The sequence below is a fragment of the Phocoena phocoena genome, chromosome 14 (genome assembly GCF_963924675.1).
Source record: "Phocoena phocoena chromosome 14, mPhoPho1.1, whole genome shotgun sequence".
In the NCBI taxonomy this organism is placed as follows: Eukaryota; Metazoa; Chordata; class Mammalia; order Artiodactyla; family Phocoenidae; genus Phocoena; species Phocoena phocoena.
The window spans coordinates 68,787,540-68,810,384 of record NC_089232.1 but is presented as its reverse complement, the minus strand read 5'-3'; the positions used below and the strand labels follow the sequence as shown (position 1 = coordinate 68,810,384).

The following is a 22,845-nucleotide window of genomic DNA, read 5'->3' as shown; positions in this document are numbered from 1 at the left end:
GAAGCACGGGCTCTAGGTGCACTGGCTTCAGTAGTTGCAGGACATGGGCTCAGTAGTTGTGGCTCGCAGGCTCTAGAGCGTAGGCTCAGTAGTTGTGGCGCACGGGCTTAGTTGCTCCGCAGCATGTGGGATCTTCCTGGACCAGGGCTTGAACCCATGTCCCCTGTGTTGGCAGGCGGATTCTTAACCACTGTGCCACCAGGGAAGCCCCCCATTCATCCTTTAAAACCCAGGTCAGGCAGACATCACTCTTGTTCTCTGGGAAACTTTATGTATTAGTTTCCTATGGCTGCTGTAACAAGTTACCACAAACTTGGTGGATTAAAACCGCACAACTGTTTATTTTCTTACGGTTCTGGAGGCCAGATGTCTGAAACTGGTTTCACTGGTTTAAAGGTAAGGTGTCAGCAGTCCTGGTTCCTTCTAGGGGCTCTAGGGAAGAATCCATTTCCTTTCCTTTTCTAGCTACTGGAGGCTGCTTGCATTCCTGGGCATAAAGACAATCTCTTGCTTCAGTGGTTACATTTCTTTCTCTTCTGTAGTCAAATTTCCCTCTGCCTCCCTCTTTTATGTGCACTTGTGATTACATTTAGGGCCTATCCTAATAATCCAGGATAATATCTCCATCTCAAAATGTTTAATTTAATCGCATCTGTAAAATACCTTTTGCCATATGAGGTGATATTCACAAATTCCAGGGATTAGGACATGGGTATCTTTGGGACCATTATTCAGCCTATGACAGCTTCCCCTGCATCTTTCTTCTGTGAAGTCAATCAGGTCCTTCTCTATTCAGCCTATGGAACTTTATACATACTTCTGTTGTACTTGTTAAGTATTGGCACTGTTTTGTTTACACAGATATCTTCCTAAATAAATACGAGCTCTTTAAGGACAGGAACTTTGTCTTATTGATTTGTCTGCCTAGCATGGCACCTAGCACGTACTCTTACTAGCCAATAAATATTTGTTTAGTTAAATTGAATTTTGTTCTCTGATTCCAGCCTGGCTGTGAGCTGTGAAATAATGAAATCTTAGACTACTAATGCTACAAGGGATCTCCAAAGGCCTTTCCTTAAAGTCTGAAACTATGTTTTTTCAGGAAATAATTTTAGATTTAGGAAAGTTCTCTCTATTACTACAACAAAGATAAATTCAGTAAATGAAGAGAAACAAAAGGGGTTTTAGCCCAGAAAAAGCTGTGGAATGACCTGATAATTATTTTAAACTCACAACATCCCTGTGAAATAAAATAGGTATTAACTCTATGCCAGTAAAACACAGAGCAAAATAAATAATAAATAAATTTGATTTGAACATAATTGAATACAGTTGTGGAAATCTAATAATCTAAAAATTAATAAATCTAATTCTTAATTTAGATGAGCTGCTTTTTTTCTTAATTTCCCAGTACCCATATTTATCTATCATGTTTATTTTAGAAGTTGACTCAATTTCTTATGACATGATGTAGAGGTGTAGGGCAAATCATGTTCCCATTTCATAACTTAAACAATGAAGCTCAGAGGCCTAAGTTATGAGGCAATGTCTGGACAGGAATAAGCATGAGCTATGATGATGGTTACCACCCTTCAGCCTAATGATGAGCCAGGCTACCTGCATCAACATCACCTGGGCAGAATTTTAGGCATACAGGTACTCAAGTCCTCCCCGGCTCCCAGATTCAGATTCAGTTGATTCAGGTAGGGTCCTGGGAAGGTGTATGTTTTAAAGCACCTCTCAGATGATTCACAATTATCACGAAATCTAGGTTTCTTTTAGTTTGAGGTCCTATAGAAATGTAAGTGCGAAGCTTGAGGCAAAGGAACATTTTTGTTCCTTTGATTATGTCTTCATTCTGAAAAGAGGCTCTTTTGGAAGAAAGAATCCACATCACATTCCTAGAAGAAAGATCCGTTTGGAGGTGTGACTAGTGAGTCGCACACTGAGGAAGAAAAGCTTTGAGCAAAAACCCAGTTGATTTTCTAATTGCCCTGATTTGTGGAAACCAAGATCTGAAAGATTCTGGACAGTTTTATTGAGGTATGATTTTCACATCGTAAGAGTCACTCACTGTTAATTCAATGAGTTTTAGTAAATGTATAGAGTTGTGCAACCAGCATGTCACAATCCAAGGTCCACTTGGGAGATGAGGTCAGCAGGTCACTTGGGAAGCTTAGAAATTAGTCATATATATATGGGTATTCTAAAAGCATTGCCTTTCTTTATTCTACAATTATTTAATAAATTGTTTCTTTGTTAAATATTGTTTCTTTTTGGAATAAAATGTACGTATATGTGGCACAAAGTACAAAAGGCATAAATGGGCATACAAATAGTTTCCCTCCCACTCTGTCACCCAGCCACCTGGCTTCTGTTCCCAATAAATTAGTTCTCGAGGTGGATTACTAACCTGAAATGAAAATCTTTAGGCAAATTAGGTTTGAAGTGAGAGTGGAGCATCCAATATTATCTTGGAGCTTGGGCAAGAAGTGCTAGAGATAAATATAACTGTCATCCTGGTGATGTATTGGAAGCTCATCAATGGACATATTTTCTAAAGGATGGTGTAGAGAAAACAAAGAATATAACTTTGGACACATTGACAGGCACATTAATAGTTAGGAGGGGGAAATTTCCTGGCTGTCCAGTGGTTAGGACTTGGCACTCTCACTGCTGGGACCTCGCTTGGGTTTGATTACTGGTCAGGGAACTAAGATCTCACAAGCAGTGTGGTGCGACCAAAAAAAAAAAGGAGGGAAGAACAGAACGTAAAGGAGAAAAAAATAGGAATTGAGAGAGAAATGAAATAAATTTGTATTATGAAAAGTAACAGAGGAGTTTTAAGAACGTGCTGTTCAGTGGTCCCAAATGCTAAAGAGATCATGGAGAATGGGAAATGAGAAAGGGCTTTTGGAATAAAGGTTCATAATAAACTGAGTGTAAAGTTTCAATAGAGATAGAGATAGGATGGGATTCACAGTGTAGGAGATTGGGAAGACAATGGGATTTTCCTAATATTCAAAGAGCTCTTACAAGCCAATAAGAACAAGATGATCAACCTAGTTAAAACTAGGCAAAGAACATGTACAGGCAAGAAACTGAAGAGGAAATGCAATTGGGCAGTAAACATATGAAAACAATGGTATTGGAGCAACTGGACATCCACATACAAAAAAAAAAGAATCTAGACACAGGCTGTATACACTTCACAAAAATTAACTCACAGTGGATCATACACCTAAATATGAAATGCAGAACTATAAAACTAGAAGATAACATAGGGGAAAATCTAGAAGACCTTGGGTATGGTGATGCCTTTTTAGATGAAACACCAAAGACATGATCCATAAAAGAAATAATTGATAGCTGAACTTCAGTAAAATTAAAAACTTCTGCTCTGTGAAAGACAATGTCAAGAGAATAAGAAGACAGCACAAACTGGGAGAAAATACTTGGTAAACAGACATATGATAAAGGACTGTTACCCAAAGTACATTAAAAAAACCCTTGAAACTCAACAATAAGAAAACAACCCAACTAAAAAATGGGCCAAAGACCTTAACAGACACCTTAGCAAAGAAGATATACAGATGGCAAATAAGCATATGAAAAGACATTATATGTCCCAGGGTAATGAAAATTAAAACAATGGGATACCACTGTACACCTAGTAGAATGGCCATAAACAGAAAAAAAGACAAATGCTGGTGAGAATGTGGAGCAATAGTAACACTCATCCATTGCTGGTGGAAGTGCAAAATGGTACAACCACTTTGGAAGACTGTTCGGTGGTTTCTTATAAAACTAAACATACTCATAATGTATGATCCAGAAATTGCACTCTTTAGTATTTACCCAAGGTAGATGAAAACTTATGTCCACACGAAAACCTGCACATGGATGTATATAGGAGCTTTATTCATAATTGCCAGAACTTGGAAGCAACCAAGATGTCTTTCAATAGGTAAATGGATAAACTGTGGTACATCCAGACAATGGAATATTATTCAGCACTAGAAAGAAATGCTCCATTAAGCCATAAAAAGACATGGAGGAAACTTAAAGGCATATAACTAAGTGAAAGAAGCAAATCTGAAAAGGCTACATACTGTATCATTCTGACATTCTGGAAAAGGCAAAACTATGGAGACAATAACAAGATTAGTGGTTACCAGGGATGGGTAGGCAGAGCACAGAGGAGTTTTAGGGCAGTAAAAACACTCTGTATGATATTATAATGATGGATATATGCCATTATGCATTTGTCTAAAGCCATAGAATGTACAACACAGAGAACCTTAAGGTAAACTATGGACTTGTGTGATTATGATGGGTCAATGTAAGTTCATCCTTGGTAAAACCTATACCATTCCGGTGATTTGGTAATGGGGGAGGCTGTGCAAATGTGGGGGCAGGGGTATGTGGGAAATCTCTGTACTTTCCTCTCAATTTTGTTGTAAAGGTAAAACTGTTCTAAAAAAGTCTTTTAAAAAAAGGATGTTTAACTTCCCTACTAATTAAATATATGTAAATTAAAACAGTAGGATATCTTTTTTTTCCCTTAATATATCACCAAAGGTGAAAAGATTGGTAATATTCAATGTTGGTAAGGATGTTGGGAAGCAGGAATCCTAACATACTCATGGTGGTATGGTTATTTGATATCTTTTTGAAGAGAAACTTGGCAATATCTACTCAAAATGTCCTTAGTCTTTGACTTAGCAATTCCACTTTTAAGAATGAGTAAAATCATTTTCACAAGTAGGCAAAGGTGTATGTAGCAGAATGTTCATTACAGCTTTATCTGTAATAAATAATGTTGGAAATAACCTCAAAGTTCCCTGGTAGTTATTAAACATTGGCACATTTGGATAATGGAATACTCTACAGTAGTTAAAAAATTATAGTGCTGTATGTGCTGCTGTGGAAAAAAGTGAAAAGAGTAAATTGAAAAAGATTATGTGGTATACACTTGCCTTTATTTTAAATTATATATACATATATTAATATATACATAGAAAAAATAAAAATGGAGAAATATATATCAAAGTCTTAATTATTCTGGTGAACTAAGGTAAGAGATTTTCACTTTCTATAGCAATTGTTAATTCACAATATTCGTAGGATTGTTGTGAGGATTAAGTGAATTAATATGTCATAAGGCAATTAAAACAGTGGAATATAGCACATACAAGCTACTATATAAAGTTACATTATACTATGTTATTTTTGAAATAGTTTGATTTGTTACAATAAGTATGATTTTTAAAGCAGAAAAAATAATGATGTGGTGAAGATGTAGACAGTATTTGAGCATTTTATTTTTTTGGCTGCACCGCTGCAGCATGTGGGATCTTATTTCCCCCACCAGGATTCGAATACACGCCCCCTGCATTGGAAGGGCAGAGTCTTAACCACTAGACTGCCAGGGAAGCCCCCTTGAGCATTTTCAACATGAATGAAAAGGGACTTCCCTGGAGATCCAGTGGTTAAGACTCCATGCTTCCAGGGCAGGGGCACGGGGTGGGGGGGCGGGGGGGAACGTGGTGCAGCCAAAAGAACAAACAAAAAACATTACAAAAAACCCTCAACCAACCAACCAACCCCCCCCCCAAAAAAACATGAATAAAAGGTTAAAAACAAAACGAGAACTTGAAGATGCTAATGGGTCCTCTGTGCAGATTTGAAAGGAGCTAGTTGAAAGGTAAAGGTTGATAATACTAAGAACCAGACAGAAGAGAATGGGAAACTGTAATAGTAGTATCAACTGATACTTAATGAATGTTTACCATGCGCCAGGTGTTCAGTTGCTTTGGAGTCTACCTGGTGAGATTAATCTGGACAGGAGGAGCATCCTTTCCTTGAGATTAGAACAAAGATTCTTAACCTCAACTCCCTGAAACTGTATGCTACATTTGGTGGGCAAATGCCTTTTAAAAATATCCAAAACAAGGTCCAAATTTCTAAAAGAGTGTTTGAGCACTCTCTTTCAAAGGTGAAAGAATCAAGGAACGATAAAAGTTTGATTTAAATTTTAAGGTGTAGAGATGGAAAATGAGGGAATTTTTGCCAGATAGCCTTCTATCAGTTAAATAGGATTAGAGATTCCCTGTAAGGACAGTGAGATTTGGTGATTATGACATTTCCAAGTACTGATGATTGATTCATCCTCCTCCCTCCACAATACGTGTCTAGGAGTAGAGTTAACTTCTTTTGGGCTCTTGGTTTGGTTTTCGAAGATCAATGGGCTCACCCACAATCTATCATTTTTTCTTTTCACCTCCTCGCAGTCAACCTAAATTCTTTCCAAACATCTTTTCAAGGAAGTCTTCTTTGATAAATCTTAACTGTTTCGGCTTCTAGATATAGTTCTTACCAACTTTCGGTGAATAGCTTAATGCCTCTGATTCAGTATTTTTCCATTTGGCAACTATTACTGAATGAAAATTTCAATTTATTACGAGGATCAAAAGATATCTGTGAAAACCTCTTGCAAAGTTTTGGCTAACATCAGTACTATCCAATTACGAAGCGTTAACTATTCATTTTCAGTGTTAATGTGTCCAGTAATTTTTTTTTAAGTTTTCTGAAGAATTGGTGTTCTGCGCAGTCTCACCCCCAAATACTGAAAGTGGGTGGGCGCTCCTCTCAGATTGAGGCTACGTCTTTCGCTCCTTTTGTCTTTGAGTCGGACTAGAACTGTCATGGCGCCTTCAAGAAGAGGGGGGAGGCCTTCCCTTCGCCCAGCAGAATCATCGGGGGCACCAGGACCGGACAGAGGGGTGGACAGAGAGACAGGCCCCACTTGAGACCGAAAACACCGAACCCTCCAAGAGGTCTCAGCCGGACAGACTCTAGGGGAGGAAACCGGGTTGAAGACTACCCCTGCGAGCGACCGTCTGCCCGGGGTACCGCCCACCCTGGCCGCCCTGTCCAATGGAAACCCAACAGCACTGCGGCACCGCCCATCTGTTGGTCCGGACGCCGCGAAGGCGGGGCCCGCAGTTCGGTTGCGCCGCGGAGCGCAGCTGTGAGCGAGTCTTTCTGATCCGGGGCCCCGGAACCCGAGCTGGAGCTGAAGCGCAGGCTGCGGGGAGCGGAGTCGGGAGGTGAGCGCTGAGGGGACTGAGAGGGAGGGAAGGTTTCCGCTAAAGGACGAGAGGGTCGGCCTCCGCGGCCAGGACGGTGGGATCCCGGCAGGCGGGTGTCTGGAGGTGGCCCTGCTCACTCGGCAGCCAAGGCCCGGCCCGCCGGAGCCGAGAGTACACCTCGGCCCCACAGTCCCTGCTCGGCCCTCCCCGACCGTCCCCGAGCGGCGGCGGCAGCGCCCGGAATTCTGCGGACGCGGGGCGAGAGGCCCCGGCGTTCGTGTCGAACTCGGGCTGACGAGAGGCGGGGCCGGCGGCGGGGGCGGGGGCGGGGGCGGCGGTCGCGGGCCCGGCGGCCTGCGGAAGCGCAGCGTCGGGGCCGCGCCTGCTCGCGGGGTCGGCGCGCCGACTGCGCGGGGGCGTGGCCTGCGCCCCTGCCTGGGCCGCGGGGCTGGCCTTTGGTGAGGTGGCTGCGGCTCGCTGCAGGGCCGGCCTCGGGGCCCGACGGTCCCTCGCTGACAGCGGGCTAGGCGACCTGTTGGAGTGTGAAATTCCTCCCCGAGCTTGCTTGTTCTGCAGGTCTCAGGCCTTCTTTAGTCCGCTGAAGGTGAGGGCGGGCGAGAGGCCTGTGAGCTGTTGCTGAGGAGTTGAAATGCTGAGAAGCTGCAGCCCCAAAAATGAAAAACTTTGCAGGGGAAAACTTTGCAACGATTTACCTACACTGCACGGAAGTGAACGCTAGGCATCTCGGGGTGGCGAGGAGATTCCCTTGAGGGGCGTCAATGGCATTTTCCATATGTGATCTCATTTAAACCTCTGAACGACCGACCCTGAGACAAAAACTCCAGTGTTGCCATCAGCAGGGGGAGTGCTGGGGGATCTTGGGCATTGCCTTCATTTTGCCTACGGAGGGGGGAGAGATTGGGGAGGGAGAAGACAAGCACATTCGAAGAGCATCTATGACTGGTGAAGGTTTGCCCTCTCTTGCGGTGCCCTGCTGTGGATTAATTGTGCCCTGGGTCCAGAAATTTCTTTAGAGCCCATTGGCTACAGGCTTTCTGTATTAGAATTCCACTGGTATTTCTTATAATGTAGCTGGAAACTTTACTTAGCTGTTCAGATTAAGGATGCATTCTATAAATAAAGTAACCCATATGAACTTTCTTACCATTTTTTTAAAGCTACTTTTCAGGTAGATTACTAAGACTGGTTGATTGAAATCTATGCTAGGCAAGGACCGAGAAAAAAACATAGGCGAAATGACATCTTGCCAGATTTTCTCTGTAGTGCTTTGTTTGCCCTCAGATATTTACTGGAATGTCATCTAATAAAATCTCCTGGCTTGGGTTAAACACAGTGTAGGTTGGGGGCAGAGATGGGCAGAAGGGGGCATCTGAGAGTTCTAAAAAGAAATGAGGGCTTTTCAGAAAGTTGGCGTTGATCAGAAGCGTGTGTATTTTGAACTGACTTACTGGAGCAAATGTACTTTACAGGATATCATTTTCATCCTGGCGAGCACTCCCTTGAGCCCAGCACACATCAGATTCCAACTCCTTCACGGCCTTCGTTCTTAGAGATATGGGATAACATTCAGGGATTGTCCTGTGATTCTTAAGTTAGTGACATTTAGCTTTTGAGGATTCTTTTTCTTTAAGTAGCCATGTCAGTATATGATACTATACACTAGTCAGTATAAAATGTTATACTATATAGTGTTTTTTCCTATAATGGCTGTGTCTTGAGTTATTTGTACTTGAAAGGAATACCTATGTCAGAGGATGGAGGCTTTGAGCCATGTGAATGAAATGAAAGCTGGAAGCTTAAAGTCTTAGCTCTGCCTTAAATTTGCAGCTTTATGAGTGTGGGCATCTTATTTATTTTGTTCACTATTGTATCTCAAGCACCTAGCTCAGTGCTTGGCCCGCAGTAAGTGCTTAATAAACATTTGTTGAATGAGTGAATGAAAAATAGTGTTGCTAATACCCACCCATTTGCCACACTCACATCACAGGCAGGGTGAGGTCATCAGGGATGAAGTCACTAGCCACTGCCAGTCACCTGGCCCAAGGGTAGCCTCATCATGGACTGGCAGGCTCGTTCTGTGCATAGGAGAGATGGACAGTGAATGCCAAGATTAGTTCAAGTAGAATAAATCAGCTGAGGGGTTCAGCTGAATAAATTGGTTGAGAGTGCTACAGCTCTAGATCTAGAGCTGGTTCAGTGGAACATTTGGGGGTCTGGAGTCATCTGTTCCAAATAGTGCCCATGTACCTTGGTTCTTGAGCACAGTGCAAGAGGTAGGTGAGGATTCACAGAGAAGGCTATCGGGTAAGTGTTTGCTGAGAAGGAATGAGGCCCCTGATTTTGCTGTTCATTTGGACCTTACTAAACACGGGTTGTACTACCGTAAATCTTGTGCTTGCCACTCCTGGGTGAGTCATTTTTTTTTTAAGTGATAAAATATGTTTATTAGCATAATTAAGCATAGCAGCATATTCTTTAAGCTTAAAATATACTTCAGTTGCTCACTGACCTGGGTGAGTCATCTTCAACCAAGATAGCTCCCCTTCTCTAGACTAGGAGAGTAGTTAATGTTTAGGGTTCACACAGGACTAATTCTGATTTTGGATTTAAAGGAAACAAGGGAGGTATATGTTTTGTTTTCTTTTTAACCCCAGATTAGGTTATTAGGATGGAATCTTTATAGAATCTATCCTAACCCTCTCTGCCTTCTCCCTTCTCCCTTGCTCCAACCAATGCAGGCCTGAGTGTTTGTTCCAGCATGTCGGAGGGGGAGTCCCAGACAGTACTCAGCAGTGGCTCAGACCCAAAGGTAGAATCCTCATCCTCAGGTCCTGGCCTGACGTCAGTGTCACCTCCTGTGACCTCCACAACCTCAGCAGCTTCCCCAGAGGAAGAAGAGGAAAGTGAAGATGAGTCTGAGATCTTGGAAGAGTCACCCTGTGGGCGCTGGCAGAAGAGGCGAGAAGAGGTGAGGTAGTAGTAATGTTACTCTAGAGAGTGAAAACTAAGAGGTAAAAAGTGGAGGGGCAGAGTCTCAGCGGGGCAGACCAAACTTCAACAGGTCAGAGCCTGGGAGAAGATGATCGTAGGGAGTATTAAAATAGAGACTTCGTGTGGTAACTTTAATTCCCTTTCATTTGAATTTCTTCTCAGGTGAATCAGCGGAATGTACCAGGTATTGACAGTGCATACCTGGCCATGGATACAGAGGAGGGTGTAGAGGTTGTGTGGAATGAGGTACAGTTCTCTGAGCGAAAGAACTACAAGCTGCAGGAGGTAAGTAATGGCGAAAGAATGCAGCCTGTGGGATGTTAGAATGCTGGTGTAAAGAGGAATTGGGGTTGGGAAGCTACTATGAGAAGAGTACATTGGGGTTAGATCATTTCTAGGGGGGATAGGGAATGGCTTTTTAGGATGATAATGCTTTCTGAACCCTGTTATCCCAATGTCTCCCCTGCTTCCAGGAAAAGGTCCGTGCTGTGTTTGATAATCTGATTCAGTTGGAACATCTCAACATTGTCAAGTTTCACAAGTATTGGGCTGACATTAAAGAGAACAAGGCCAGGGTAAGAACTTTTTCCTGAGCTTACTGCAAAGAGACTAGCTACACTTACTGTTCATTCTATATTCAGAAAAAGATAGTTTTGAAACAGAGCTGGAATCAGCGGCTGTTGAGATGAGAGTAGGGCTATGACCACCACCTGTGCCTTTTGTCTGGTTATAGTCGGGACAGAAATCAGTGAATTTTTGTTTCTTCCTTCCCGTAGCTCATATTGCTCAGTAGTTTTCATTGCCCTATTAAATCTAAGGAAGTGATGCTAAGAACGAAAGAGAGATACTTTATTAAGAAAAACACCAGGCTTCCAAATTTTATTTATATGTTGTATATGTGTTACCTAGATAAGGGATCATTTCTACTATAAGGCTTTATTTGTGTGCTTTGCCTCTCCAGGTCATTTTTATCACAGAATACATGTCATCTGGGAGTCTTAAGCAATTTCTGAAGAAGACCAAAAAGAACCACAAGACTATGAATGAAAAGGTATGGAGGGAGAGCAGAAAAAGCTTTAGGCTGGTTTGGAGGTTTAAAAAGATTATGTTAATTACGAAGCTGATCAGGATGGGATGGAGGGAACTGGTTGGAGGGTTAAGAGAGGGGATTACTGCTGACCCTTGGATCAAACTCTGTTCCAGGCTTGGAAGCGTTGGTGCACACAAATCCTCTCTGCCCTAAGGTAAGTAATATCTGGTTAGTGTCTTTCCCATATTTATTCCTGATTTAGTTCCTCCAAACAGATTTCAGGGCACTACTCTGCTGTTCTTTTCTGCCTCTCCCCACTCTCTTTGAGTCATATACTTCAAGATTAGGCCCCATCGGTCTTTTAAAGGGTTCATCCTAACGCGTTGACCACGATGCTGTCTCCCACCTCTTTCTCCTAGCGCTTATCCAGCTATTTAACTCATCAGGCATGATGGAGATTCAGAGTGTGGGTATTATCTTTGTGGTGACCAGCAGGAGACCAGGCCCTTGCTCCTCTTAGCCCTTGGGATCCCCCTGCCCTAATTTCCCAGTGGCCCCTCTAACAGCCCAGTGCCCCCACAGCTACCTGCACTCCTGTGACCCCCCCATCATCCATGGGAACCTGACCTGTGACACCATCTTCATCCAGCACAACGGACTCATCAAGATTGGCTCTGGTGAGGGGAGGGAGAGGTTCTGGGCAGGGGAGCCTCGGGAATTTGGGAACCATGGGGGTAAGATGAAAGGAATGGGGGAAGACAGAGCAAAGTTCTGAGGTGTGGGCTGGTGATAAGAGAAAGGATCTTACTAGGGGTAATTTATAGAGAGAGGCCAGTCAATTAGTGGAGAAGGTGTAGGGTCTAATCTTGTACCTTTTTGGAGGGAAACGGGTTAATACAGAGATCTTGACAGGAGGTTGGGAAAGGGCAAGGGTTGGGTATAAGGTATGATTTGAGCCCCTGGGGCCAGACGCTACCAAAGGAGGTTCCAGGCTGTGCCTGCTGTGAGTGCTTTCATTTGCTGTGTATACGTGTGCAGTGTTTAACATTTCTGTGTGCCGTGTCTGTGTGTTGTTTGTGTGTCCATTTGTCTGGGGCTTGGCTGCTCCATCGCTCACAACTTTTCTCTGTTTTCCTCCCTCCCGCTTACGGGCTGCTCTGTTCCCAACAGTCTTTCATAGGATTTTTGCTAATGGTGAGAGCTCCCTCTGCCCTACTTGGGGCGCTGTTTGTGCTTCCTCTGCTCCCCTTTGCGGCTGCCCAGTGCATGCAGTCGTGGGAGCAAACACCGTTCCCCTGCCTAATTATGCCTGCTTGGCTTCTGTGCTACCAGCCCTCCCCATGCTTGCTTTTCCATAACCTGCTTGTTTCCTGTGGATTCTGCCTGGCTGGCCACTTACGTCCAGGATTCTTAATCGCCCTCATCATCAGGCTGGTTCCCTAAGTCATACTGTGCTCCCAGACTCTCTGTGACTTGTAGTCATTGTTTATGATCCGAGTGAGTCCAAATTGGGCCTGGCCCTGGTTCCTCATTCAGCTCTGTGGCAGGCAATGTTGAGGAATAAGAGAGTAGAGCAGGGGTCTAAAAATTTTTGTGGATTACAGGTGAAACTGATTTAAGGGTATTGGTTCAGTTTTGAGCTGTTTTTGAGTTTCAGTCAGTAAAGGTGGGTAAGAAGGAGGCTGTCTACTTGGTTGTATGTTAATCCTTCTTATCCATCTTCATCCAAGTTTCTGAGGTCTCTTAATTGCTACAGATTAGGAAGGGCTGCCTGTGTTTTTACATTGTTTGCAGGGTGGATGAAAGAACTAGACCAAACGTTTTCATGTGATCTGGGGTTAGGTGTACCTGGGCTTTGGGGAAGGTAAGCAGATCACAAGTGGGTTTTTCCTTAGACTGTGTTGTTCCTTGCCAGCCCAAAGCCCCTGTGTACCTGTTAGTTTAGTGTGGAGCCTTTGCTGCTACTGACTTAGGGACCTTAGATGAGAAGCAGTAGACCTGAGAAAGGGGAGATAGGTGGTGTTCATGTTTAGTCTGGAGTTCATGATGGGAAAGGGATAGGTTTGCGCCTGTTGAGAGTTAGAGACTTCAGGAGAGAATTTGTCTTTTGGGGGCCTCTCTCTGGAGTTAGGCTGTGCTTTGTTGATGGTGGTCAGATTGTGGGTATCTCCCCTACTCCCAGTGGCTCCTGACACTATCAACAATCATGTGAAGACTTGTCGGGAAGAACAGAAGAATCTCCACTTCTTTGCACCAGAATATGGAGGTGAGGCATCCCAGTTTCTCTGCCCTGTGCCCATACCCCAGGTTTTCCACTTTATAACCTGAGGGTCGGAGGTAACATAACTGAAACTTTCGTCCTTCTCTACTGGCATGCAAAAAGTTAAGACACCTCTGCCATGCCCTGCCCAGATCCTCTGATTCACCAAAGCTTCTCTGTTTTCCCTAGAAGTCACTAATGTGACAACGGCAGTAGACATCTACTCCTTTGGCATGTGTGCACTGGAGGTGAGGAGACCAGAAGGGTGGGTAGTGGAAAGGGGTCAAATTAGAAGATAGAAGGGAAATGGAGGGTTGACAAGTAAGGTACTGGTCTTGAGGGAGTGATTGTGGGAGCACTGAGGTTCTTAGGTCTCTCTTTTTCCTTTTTATTACTCCTCACCGCAGATGGCAGTGCTAGAGATTCAGGGCAATGGAGAGTCCTCATATGTGCCACAGGAAGCCATCAGCAGTGCCATTCAGCTTCTAGAAGACCCATTACAGAGGGTAAGAATCTTCAGGATCACCCTCCTTAACAGACTTTGAAGTGTCTTCAGATTTTTCTTCCTTTTACCTACTGGGAATATGCTCTCTTCTAAGAGTAAGAAAACATAAAGCAGAAAGGGCACTCAAAGTAGTGAACATTTCCCTAGGTGTTTTTGGTACACACACACACACACACACACACACACACACACACACACACATTCTCTCTCTTTCTCTCTCTCTCTCTCACAGGTTAGGGGTTTAAGATGGGTAATATTGGGGGGCTTCCCTGGTGGCGCAGTGGTTGGGAGTCCGCCTGCTGATGCAGGGGACGCGGGTTCGTGCCCTGGTCTGGGAGGATCCCACATGCCATGGAGCAGCTGGGCCCGTGAGCCATGGCCGCTGAGCCTGCGTGTCCGGAGCCTGTGCTCCGCAACGGGAGAGGCCACAACAGTGAGAGGCCCGCGTACCGCAAAAAAAAAAAAAGAAGATGGGTAATATTGGGACTAAAGTTTGTGTGTTAACTTAGGTTTGTCTATGTGGAGGCAAACTAATTTGATGGTTACCTCAGGTAATTGGTATACAGTCTCAGACAACCATCTTGGTATGTATTTTCCTTTCATACAGGCATGACCATTATTGGCACACACCCTTTTATTTATTTATTTATTTATTATTTATTTATTTGGCTGTGCCGGGTCTTAGTTTCGGCACGTGGGAATCTTCATTGCCGCTTGCAGGATCTTCGTTGCGTCATGCGGGATCTTTAGTTGCGGCATGCGAACTCTGAGTTGTGGCCTGTGGGATCTAGTTCCCTGACCAGGGATCAAACCCGGGCTCCCTGCATTGGAAACGCAGAGCCTTAGCCACTGGACCACCAGGGGAGTCCCAACCATCTTGATATTTTTTTTTTTTTTTTTTTTTTTCATCTTGATATTTTTGAACAAATCAATCAGTTTGAACTACTCAAACCAGTTATTTGGGGTTTTGTATTTATATAGTTTTAGTTAGGGAAAGTGCCCTGAAATAAATGAGCTAAGATTTAAAGGATATAGGGCAGGACTTCCCTGGTGGCGCAGTGGTTAAGATTCTGCGCTCCCAATGCAGGGGGCCCAGGTTCGATCCCTGCTCAGGGAACTAGATCCCACATGCATGCCGCAACTAGGAGTTCACATGCCGCAACTAAGACCTGGCACAACCAAATAAAGCATAAAACAAAAAATGGAAAAATTAAAAAAAAAATAGGATATAGGGGTTATAAATCAGGAAGTAGACTATAGTAAGTAGGGTCTGGACAGGAAGGTCCAAACAAGGTTAGTTTGTAACTCATTAGATGCTTATAAAAGGGAGGAGGATAATATGTATAAAATGGATAACTAATAAGAACCTGCTGTATAAAAAAATAAAATTCAAAAATTCAATAAAAAGGGTGGGGGAGGAGGGAAGAGAAGGAAGATTAGTGGGAAGTCTTGAGGCTAGTGTGGAATAAGTTTCTAGTTCAGTGTCAGGGTGGGCTGTTCAAGTAAGAGATTAGGTATATGGCCTTGTTGGCCTTCTAGATTGAAAGGAGGAGAGCAGGTTAACTGTCATGGGACCTGTGGGGTTAGAGGGAGCATGGAGAAATCCAGTGAATTTAATAAATGATGTAGTGGACAAAGGAAATTGTGGTGGTAGGCTTGGGAAATAAAAAGATGGTAACTATTATTGACCACAGTGGGTGAGTTTGGAAAGAGAGAGGTAAATTTGGTGAGGGTTGGAGAAGGTAGGCAGTGAGTGGGCTGATAAAGCAGAGAGATAGAAAATAAGAAAAAAGAAATCATAAGTTTGAACAGTAAAGAAAAAAAGCTTGCGATGGGGGAGCAGAAAAATAATGAAAACCAGAAAGACAGTGAATGATACCTTTCATATAATACCTTACAGTTTTCGAAGTCCTTTCAAAAACATTAGCAATTTGAAAACAAACAAACAAACAAACAAAAAACAACATTAGCAATTTGTTCTCTCAGCCAGTGCTGAGCACCTAGTATGCACACAGCCTTGTACTAGATATAATATGAGAGAGAGAGACGAACACAGTGGAGTGCTTGCCAGATGCCTGCTCCACTCCCTTGTTCCCCTTTCTAGGAGTTCATTCAAAAGTGCCTGCAGTCTGAACCCGCTCGCAGACCAACAGCCAGAGAACTTCTGTTCCACCCAGCACTGTTTGAAGTGCCCTCGCTCAAACTCCTTGCTGCCCACTGCATTGTGGGACACCAGCGTGAGTCCTCTTGACCCTCCTAGGAATTTTTTTTTTCCAGTCTGGAGCCTTGTAACTCTCACTGGCATGTTTCCTTTCCTCTTCTACTTCCAAAGGGATTCTTTCCATTCCTTCCCCACCCTCCCCCAGGACCCCTTGTGCCTTCTGTGATATTAATCTGAACTATCCTTCCATAACTTCCCATTCCATCATGCCCTCCAGACATGATCCCAGAGAATGCTCTGGAGGAGATCACCAAAAACATGGATACCAGTGCTGTACTGGCTGAAATCTCCGCAGGACCAGGAAGAGAACCAGTTCAGACGTTGTGAGTAACTGAGAGGTTCTGAAAGGGACAGATTGGTCATTCCCACCCTGAGGTTTCTGTCAACTGTCCATTCTCTGGGAGTGGTCGAATCTGCTGTTTTTGCTCGTTTCCTTCCTTCCATCTTCCTTCTCTTTTCTTCTCCAGGTACTCTCAGTCACCAGCTCTGGAACTGGATAAATTCCTTGAAGATGTCAGGTGAGAGAAGAATGAGAAAAAAAGCTTCCTTGAGGAGGCAGGGGTGGGTGTCCTAAGACATCCACGGAGCCCATCCGACTTTTCTGATCTCCACTTAGGAACGGGATCTACCCCCTGACGGCCTTTGGGCTGCCTCGGCCCCAGCAGCCACAGCAGGAGGAGGTGACATCACCTGTGGTGCCGCCTTCTGTCAAGACTCCAACACCTGAACCCGCTGAGGTGGAGACCCGCAAGGTGGGGCTGTGTGGGTGTGGCTGTCTCTGTGGTTGTGGTGGAAGGGAGAGAGGACATCTCAGATAAGGCTTTGTCCTTTAGAAAGAAGAATGTGTTTCTGCTCCCTGGCGTTCATGTCCCGTGGGCTGGAAAGGCTTCCAGCTCTTGGGGGGTTTTTGCTCACTGGTCCCTACTCTAGTGACCCTCTCTGTCCCCTCTCCCTAGGTGGTGCTGATGCAGTGCAACATCGAGTCGGTGGAGGAGGGCGTCAAACACCATGTAAGGCTCAGGGCCAGGGCTGCATAGGGCTGGGTGGCCAGAGGGTGGGGAAGGGGAGCCTCATTTTCTGACTGTCCTACTCTCCAGCTGACGCTTCTGCTGAAGCTGGAGGACAAACTGAACCGGCACCTGAGCTGTGACCTGATGCCAAGTGAGTCTCTCCTTTCCCTCAGAGGATGGAGAGTCTATGAGCCTTATCTGTGAGGGACATATTCAGGGGTGGGTAAGGTGACAGGGCAGTAACACATTGACTCACGTAGAATGAATATCGTCGCCCCTAAAATTGGAGGGTGGATCTGACAGTTTTGCTTGTGTCATTCTTTCCCAGCCAGGGTCACCTGACTGGGGCTGTTCCAAGGGCCCTGTGCCCCTCACTGCTGTACTGTACTCACCCTCTCCTGTCTCTGTCAGATGAGAACATCCCCGAGTTGGCGGCGGAGCTGGTGCAGCTGGGCTTCATTAGCGAGGTGAGGTTTCTGCCTCCAGCCGCCCCCGCCGCCCCGCTGCCCCCGCTCTCCTCCGCCTGGTCTCACTGAGCTCCTCCCCTTTAGGCGGACCAGACGCGACTGACTTCTCTGCTGGAGGAGACCCTGAGCAAGTTCAATTTTGCCAGGAACAGCACCCTCAACTCAGCCGCTGTCACCGTCTCCTCTTAGAGCTCACTCGGGCCCAGCCCCTAATCTGAGCTGTGGCTGTCACGACATGTGCTACAGCCTTCCTGCCCCTTCCCCCCAGACAGTATTACCCTGTGAAGCCCCTCTCTCCTTTATTATTCAGGAGGGCTTTGGGGCTCCCTGGTTCTGAGCATCACCCTACCCACCCCTCCCCTTCTCTTCCATCCCTCTGCACTTTGTTTACTTGTTTTGCACAGACGTGGGCCTGGGCCTTCTCAGCAGCCGCCTTCTAGTCGGGGGCTAGTAGCTGATCTGCTGGCTCCCGCCCAGCCTGTGTGGAAAGGAAGCCCACGGGCGCTGGGAGCTGAATTCTACAATCCCGCTGGGGCGGATGGGGCGGGAGAGAAGGGTGGTGCTGCAGGGGTGGCCCCGGGGGGCCATTCGATTCGCCTCAGTTGCTGCTGTAATAAAAGTCTACTTTTTGCTACGCGCGTCGTGTGGGTGTGTGGGTGTGGGTGGGTGTCTGTGTGTGTGTGTGTGTGTGTGTGAGAATGGGTGTGGGTGTGTGTGGGCGCGCGCGCCTGCCTCTCTCGCCAGGGGGCGCGGAGGTTGGGCTGCAGGTGCTCAGGGAGAGCGGAACTGGCCGGGGAGCGAGGGCGGGGCCAGGGCAGGTAGAGCTGCCCCGCGCCGGCCAGCGCTGAGGAACCGATGAAGTGCCGCTGCCGCCTCTGCGTTTTCGGTAATTTCTGGCCCCTCTGGTCGCGTTCTCCCCCGAGCGCCCACCCTGGACCCGCCCTACGCCCCGTGGCCTACTGGGGGCGGCAGCGAGGGGCCTCCGCCGACTCGGCCGTCTCCTCTCCCGCTCAGGCCTGCCCCTCCCCCCGTGCTTTGCAGACGCGGCCAGGGGGCCCCGGCGGCTCATGCACGTGGGCCTGGCGCTGATCCTGGTGGGCCACGTGAACCTGCTGCTGGGGGCCGTGCTGCATGGCACCGTCCTGCGGCACGTGGCCAATCCCCGCGGCGCCGTCACCTCGGAGTACACCGCCGCCAATGTCATCTCCGTGGGCTCCGGGCTGCTGGTGAGCGGGGACGGGCCGTGGGGCGGGCGGTTGGCGCTGGAGAGCGGCGCGGGCCTCAGGTTTTGTTTCTTCCAGAGCGTTGCCGTGGGACTTGTGGCCCTTTTGGCATCCAGGAACCTTCTTCGCCCACGACTGGTGAGGGGATTTCTGGAGCTTTAATGAGGAGGCCAGGAGTCAGGGAAATGGGGGCTGGCTCAGCTTCATCTCTGGTGGGAGGAGGAGCCCCAGATGGAGTAACCTAGGTGTCAGTGGGAGAGGCAGCCACCCCCAGGCTGCTCACCCTGACCTTCTGCCCCTGCTAGCACTGGGCCCTGCTGGCACTAGCTCTGGTGAACCTTCTCTTGTCTGCTGCCTGCTCCCTGGGCCTTCTCCTTGCTGTGTCATTCACTGTGGCCAACGGCGGCCGCCGTCTTATTGCTGACTGCCATCCAGGACTGCTGGATCCTTTGTTACCACTGGACCAGGGGTCTGGACACACTGACTGCCCCTTTGACCCCACAAGAATCTATGTGAGTCCATTCTCTTCCCAGCCTTTTTGCGGTCCACAAAGCCTTGGTCCTGCCCTTTAATCGCCCCTACTTGCCACTCCTGCCCTGCTTCCTCTAGCCTCCCCCCCCTTCCTTCACCTTTTAGGATACAGCCTTGGCTCTCTGGATCCCTTCTTTGCTCATGTCTGTAGCTGAGGCTGCTCTATCTGGTTACTGCTGTGTGGCTGCGCTCACCCTACGTGGGGTTGGGCCCTGTAGGAAGGAAGGGCTACAGGAACAGGTAAGGAAGATGCACAGGAAGGGTTCATTCAACACAGAATGTGTTGTAAAGATGCTGAATTATATACAGGGCTGGAGTACTAACCCCACCCTCTTCTGTAGCTGGAGGAACTGACAGAGCTTGACCTTCCTAAATGTAAGAGGCAGGAAAATGAGCAGCTACTGGATCAAACTTGAGAAATCCGGATATCACAGAAGAGTTGGGTTTAGGGACAGGTAATGGGCCAGGAGGATTGTGGCCTGGGAAAGGGTGGTGGCAGGGACCACTCTTAGAACTGGGTTGGGCCTTTGCTGTGCTGTTGCCCTCTGATGCAGGCTCTTCCTTCTGTCAAGCAGGTGCTGATCCGGAGGCTCAGTCCACAAGGATCTTCCACTGACCCCTAGGATATGTTTATATAATAACAGTTGTAATAAAAGAACTTCTACTTGATTATGATTCCTTTTGGGGGAAAGGGGCGCTGGGCTAGTGTTGGGGGTGAACTTGATCAAAGAATACAGTGGTCTCAGTTACTTACAAGACTTTAATGAGGGATGGAACCTACTAACTCTACCAGTTACTGAAAGGAGAAGCTGGTGCTGGGCAGTCCTCCACACCACTGACTGATGAACTTCAGTACGTCCTGGCACACAGGGCTGTGGGAGGTCTGTGAGGAAACAGAGAGCATGAGGGGAACTCAGCAGCGCTGGGAAAAACATTCCTAATACAAAGAAAACTTGTTCCATCTCAGTGTGGGGAGCAGGGTTCAGGCCTGCACCTGCTCTCTTGACAACACCTCCCCTACCCTGCACGGCTGCTGGTGGGTTCTTCAGCGCTGTTCTCCCTACCCCCATCTCTCAAGCCTTCCTCTCTAACCTTGATGGCCATAAGGAACTTATTCCAGTTGTCCTTGTTAGCTGCCTTCCCTGGCCGCTTAAATTCAATTTTGTTCCTCAGAATGGGGTATCCTGGAGGGGTGGGGGGAGAAAAAAAAGATGAACTGGAGTTTGCGATGGATTGAGGGGGAAGAATGAAGAGCAATTTAGGGGTAGAAAGTAGGACGTTCTTGTCTTCTGCATCCTTTACTGAATCACAGTAAAACAGTTTCTTGATCCCGCTGTTTTTCCCTCCTTTCCACCCACCACAGAATATGGGGTGCTGTAGGGTTCTGTACCTGTAATGAGGCAGGGCAGTGCCCGAACTCCAGTGCTGGCCGCCACCAGGGAAGCCTCGTAGGCACCGCGCTCATCCCGAGGTAGAACCTGCTCCAACCGCTGGTCCATTGAGATTGTGAGCACCCAGTCTCGAACCTCTTCTCTCTGAGCCTCCTGGGAAGGACAGAGCAGCTTCACGCAGGGCAGGGCAAGTGGAAGGTGGTGGGTAGAGGGTTTGCTGAGCCGTCATCCTGTGTGCCACCTTTCACCCACAAACGATCCTCCTTGGATTGGCGGTCACAGTCACAGCCTTAGCTTTTTCCTCTGCTTCTACTTTCACTGAACGAACAGTGCGGCTGAGGCCCTTCCAGAGACTTTGCTGACTGATGTCATTACAAAGTGTTGGGAGGACCATCCTAAAGTGGCCTCCCTTTCTAGTGCACTCACACTCCTAAGGCCTCCTGTTCTCCAATCCTGTGCCCTTACCGGGACGTGCTGCTTGGCTGGGAGTGGCACCTCAAAGGGAATGTCTGTATCCTGAAAGTCAGAGTGGTCAAGGGCATCCAGAGTCCCTTCTTCAATTGCCTGCGGCAGAGTGGGCAGCCATGAGATAGGCACAGGGAAAACCTCCCAACCTCTGGGCACAACTGCCCTACTCACATCGGTCAGATCCAAAAAGCGGTTGAGGAAGATGAAAGCCATGTTCTCCCAGCCAACTGCCTGCACCAGAGAAAAGGTGCAAGTGGGAGTGAGCAGATGGGTGTGGCTGTGTGTCTCCAGGATGCAGGGGGGAGAACCCAGGAAGATACAGGAAAATGACCTCCTCCATAACGTCAGCCCCACGCTCAGCTCTGCTCTACCTGAGCAGCTGGGATTTCCTACTTCGCAACTTTTGATTTCCTTCTCTCCTGGGCCCCGCCCTTGCTTGGCCCCATTGCTCACCTTGGCAGCAATGCCTGCTTCATAGAAGGCCTTGTCTGCAGGTAGTAGCTGGGTGTGACGTAAGAGTGAAACAGAAAGCCTGGCAGCCACAGTTTCCTATGGATTAAAGTCAAAGCATTATGATCCTGGCACCGTGTGACTGAGCTGCCAGACCAATGATCTTATAACTAAGGCAGCCATAGAACCAGAAGACCAACAATCAATATCAAATTGCTCTGGGTCATGCAGTTCTGGGTCTTAGTTTTTTTTCATCTGCGCAAGAGAACTGGACCTAGGAGAGCAGTGGGCCAAGCTTGAGACCGTCCAGAACTTGAATTCATTCAACTTCATACATTTGAAGATGTGTCTGTAAGACTGAGAGCTCCTCCCCACTCTGTCTCACCAGCTGTTTGATGCTCTGGGCCGCAGAGCGAGTGGCATAGTAATGAGCGATCAGCAGCATGGTCTCGAACTCCTCATGGGCTGGAGAGTTTGCCTCACTGGACTTCACCAAGTTTTCACACTAGAGCAGGGAGAGTGCACAACCTGGGTCAGGGGTCAGAGGAGTGCCAGGGCCAGAGTGGTCAACTGATGGCCACCTGGACAGAGGAAGGTAGAGTCCGAGGGTGAAGGTTTATGTGCGTGAAAGAAAAGATGAGGACAGGGACAGGCGGAGTAGCCTTTCTGCTCTGCTGTCCACCCGACTTCCTCACCAGGTTGAAGAGGACGTCCCGAAGGTCAGCCCAGTTGTGATAGGCCTCGGCACTGTTGGTCCCAGGGGAGCTCACCATGTCAGTGAAGATCCTTCTGTAGATGTTGAAGTTCTGGAGGTGGAGGGGGAAGGAGAGCTGAGTGAGAAGAGCACAACTAGAAGAGAAAGTCAGGGGAAGTGGGGCCAAAGAGGAAAACCGGCTGTAAATGTGTGCGTGTGCGGAGGAGCTATGGGACGCTGCTGGAGAAAGTGTTATTTTAAGAGAAGAGGAAGAAGAAGGGCAAGAAAAAGCGATTTCTTCCTATCTGGTGCTCTGTGGGTGTGGGCAAATGTGGGACTGTGAATGTGCCGTCACACTGTTAACGGGGTGACAGTGTCCAGAGAGCTGTGATGTTCAGATAGGAGAGCGGTGCTCGCTCTGGAGGAAGTTAGGAAGGCCCTAGAGGTGTGTGCGGGTCATCTCTGAAAGACTGTTCCCTGCGTGTTAGC

The 22,845-nt window shown here is 47.1% G+C and overlaps 3 protein-coding genes across 8 annotated transcripts in view; 2 read left to right on the top strand and 1 right to left on the bottom strand.

Annotated features, from left to right (window-relative positions):
- The first annotated feature begins 6,971 nt into the window (after positions 1–6,971).
- NRBP1 (nuclear receptor binding protein 1) lies at positions 6,972–18,233 on the top strand. Of its 5 annotated transcripts, none has more exons than XM_065890757.1 (18): positions 6,972–7,112; positions 9,854–10,083; positions 10,269–10,391; positions 10,580–10,681; positions 11,068–11,157; positions 11,310–11,350; positions 11,719–11,813; positions 13,319–13,402; positions 13,586–13,644; positions 13,804–13,902; positions 16,006–16,138; positions 16,340–16,445; positions 16,590–16,640; positions 16,739–16,874; positions 17,079–17,132; positions 17,220–17,283; positions 17,544–17,599; positions 17,684–18,233. In XM_065890757.1, the coding sequence occupies exons 2-18, from the start codon at positions 9,874–9,876 to the stop codon at positions 17,786–17,788; spliced, it is 1,608 nt and encodes a 535-aa protein (XP_065746829.1). In that variant the 5' UTR covers positions 6,972–7,112; positions 9,854–9,873; the 3' UTR covers positions 17,789–18,233. The 5 variants fall into 5 exon arrangements, with proteins under 5 accessions (XP_065746829.1, XP_065746828.1, XP_065746827.1 ...); XM_065890756.1 differs by lacking the exon at positions 6,972–7,112 and adding an exon at positions 12,307–12,330 and having other exon boundaries at positions 9,874–10,083; positions 16,009–16,138; positions 17,684–17,788; XM_065890755.1 differs by lacking the exon at positions 6,972–7,112 and adding an exon at positions 12,307–12,330 and having other exon boundaries at positions 9,874–10,083; positions 17,684–17,788.
- A 221-nt stretch (positions 18,234–18,454) lies between these two features.
- Positions 18,455–19,769, top strand: KRTCAP3 (keratinocyte associated protein 3). The gene is made up of 6 exons (XM_065891453.1): positions 18,455–18,485; positions 18,641–18,825; positions 18,901–18,960; positions 19,128–19,334; positions 19,459–19,593; positions 19,695–19,769. The coding sequence occupies exons 1-6, from the start codon at positions 18,455–18,457 to the stop codon at positions 19,767–19,769; spliced, it is 693 nt and encodes a 230-aa protein (XP_065747525.1).
- Positions 19,770–20,099: 330 nt separating this feature from the next.
- IFT172 (intraflagellar transport 172) overlaps positions 20,100–22,845 on the bottom strand; it is a 41,241-nt gene continuing 38,495 nt past the window's right edge. For both annotated transcript variants that reach the window (XM_065890903.1, XM_065890904.1), the window contains exons 41-48: positions 22,358–22,468; positions 22,048–22,167; positions 21,666–21,761; positions 21,384–21,443; positions 21,210–21,308; positions 20,744–20,897; positions 20,446–20,537; positions 20,100–20,236 (exon numbers count right to left, since the gene is read on the bottom strand). In XM_065890903.1, coding sequence (XP_065746975.1) covers positions 20,147–20,236; positions 20,446–20,537; positions 20,744–20,897; positions 21,210–21,308; positions 21,384–21,443; positions 21,666–21,761; positions 22,048–22,167; positions 22,358–22,468 — 822 coding nt within the window. In that variant the 3' untranslated portion in view covers positions 20,100–20,146. The remainder of the gene's footprint in view (positions 20,237–20,445; positions 20,538–20,743; positions 20,898–21,209; positions 21,309–21,383; positions 21,444–21,665; positions 21,762–22,047; positions 22,168–22,357; positions 22,469–22,845) is intronic.

Bases quoted from the DNA above. Each gene is read 5' to 3' on its own strand.
- NRBP1 (XM_065890755.1), top strand. From the start codon at position 9,874: ATGTCGGAGGGGGAGTCCCAGACAGTACTCAGCAGTGGCTCAGACCCA. The intron at 11,158-11,309 runs GTATGGAGGGAG...ACTCTGTTCCAG, and splicing joins ACAAGACTATGAATGAAAAG to GCTTGGAAGCGTTGGTGCAC. The intron at 16,875-17,078 runs GTGGGGCTGTGT...CCCTCTCCCTAG, and splicing joins CTGAGGTGGAGACCCGCAAG to GTGGTGCTGATGCAGTGCAA.
- KRTCAP3 (XM_065891453.1), top strand. From the start codon at position 18,455: ATGAAGTGCCGCTGCCGCCTCTGCGTTTTCG. The intron at 18,486-18,640 runs GTAATTTCTGGC...CGTGCTTTGCAG, and splicing joins CTGCCGCCTCTGCGTTTTCG to ACGCGGCCAGGGGGCCCCGG. The intron at 19,594-19,694 runs GTAAGGAAGATG...CCTCTTCTGTAG, and splicing joins AGGAAGGGCTACAGGAACAG to CTGGAGGAACTGACAGAGCT.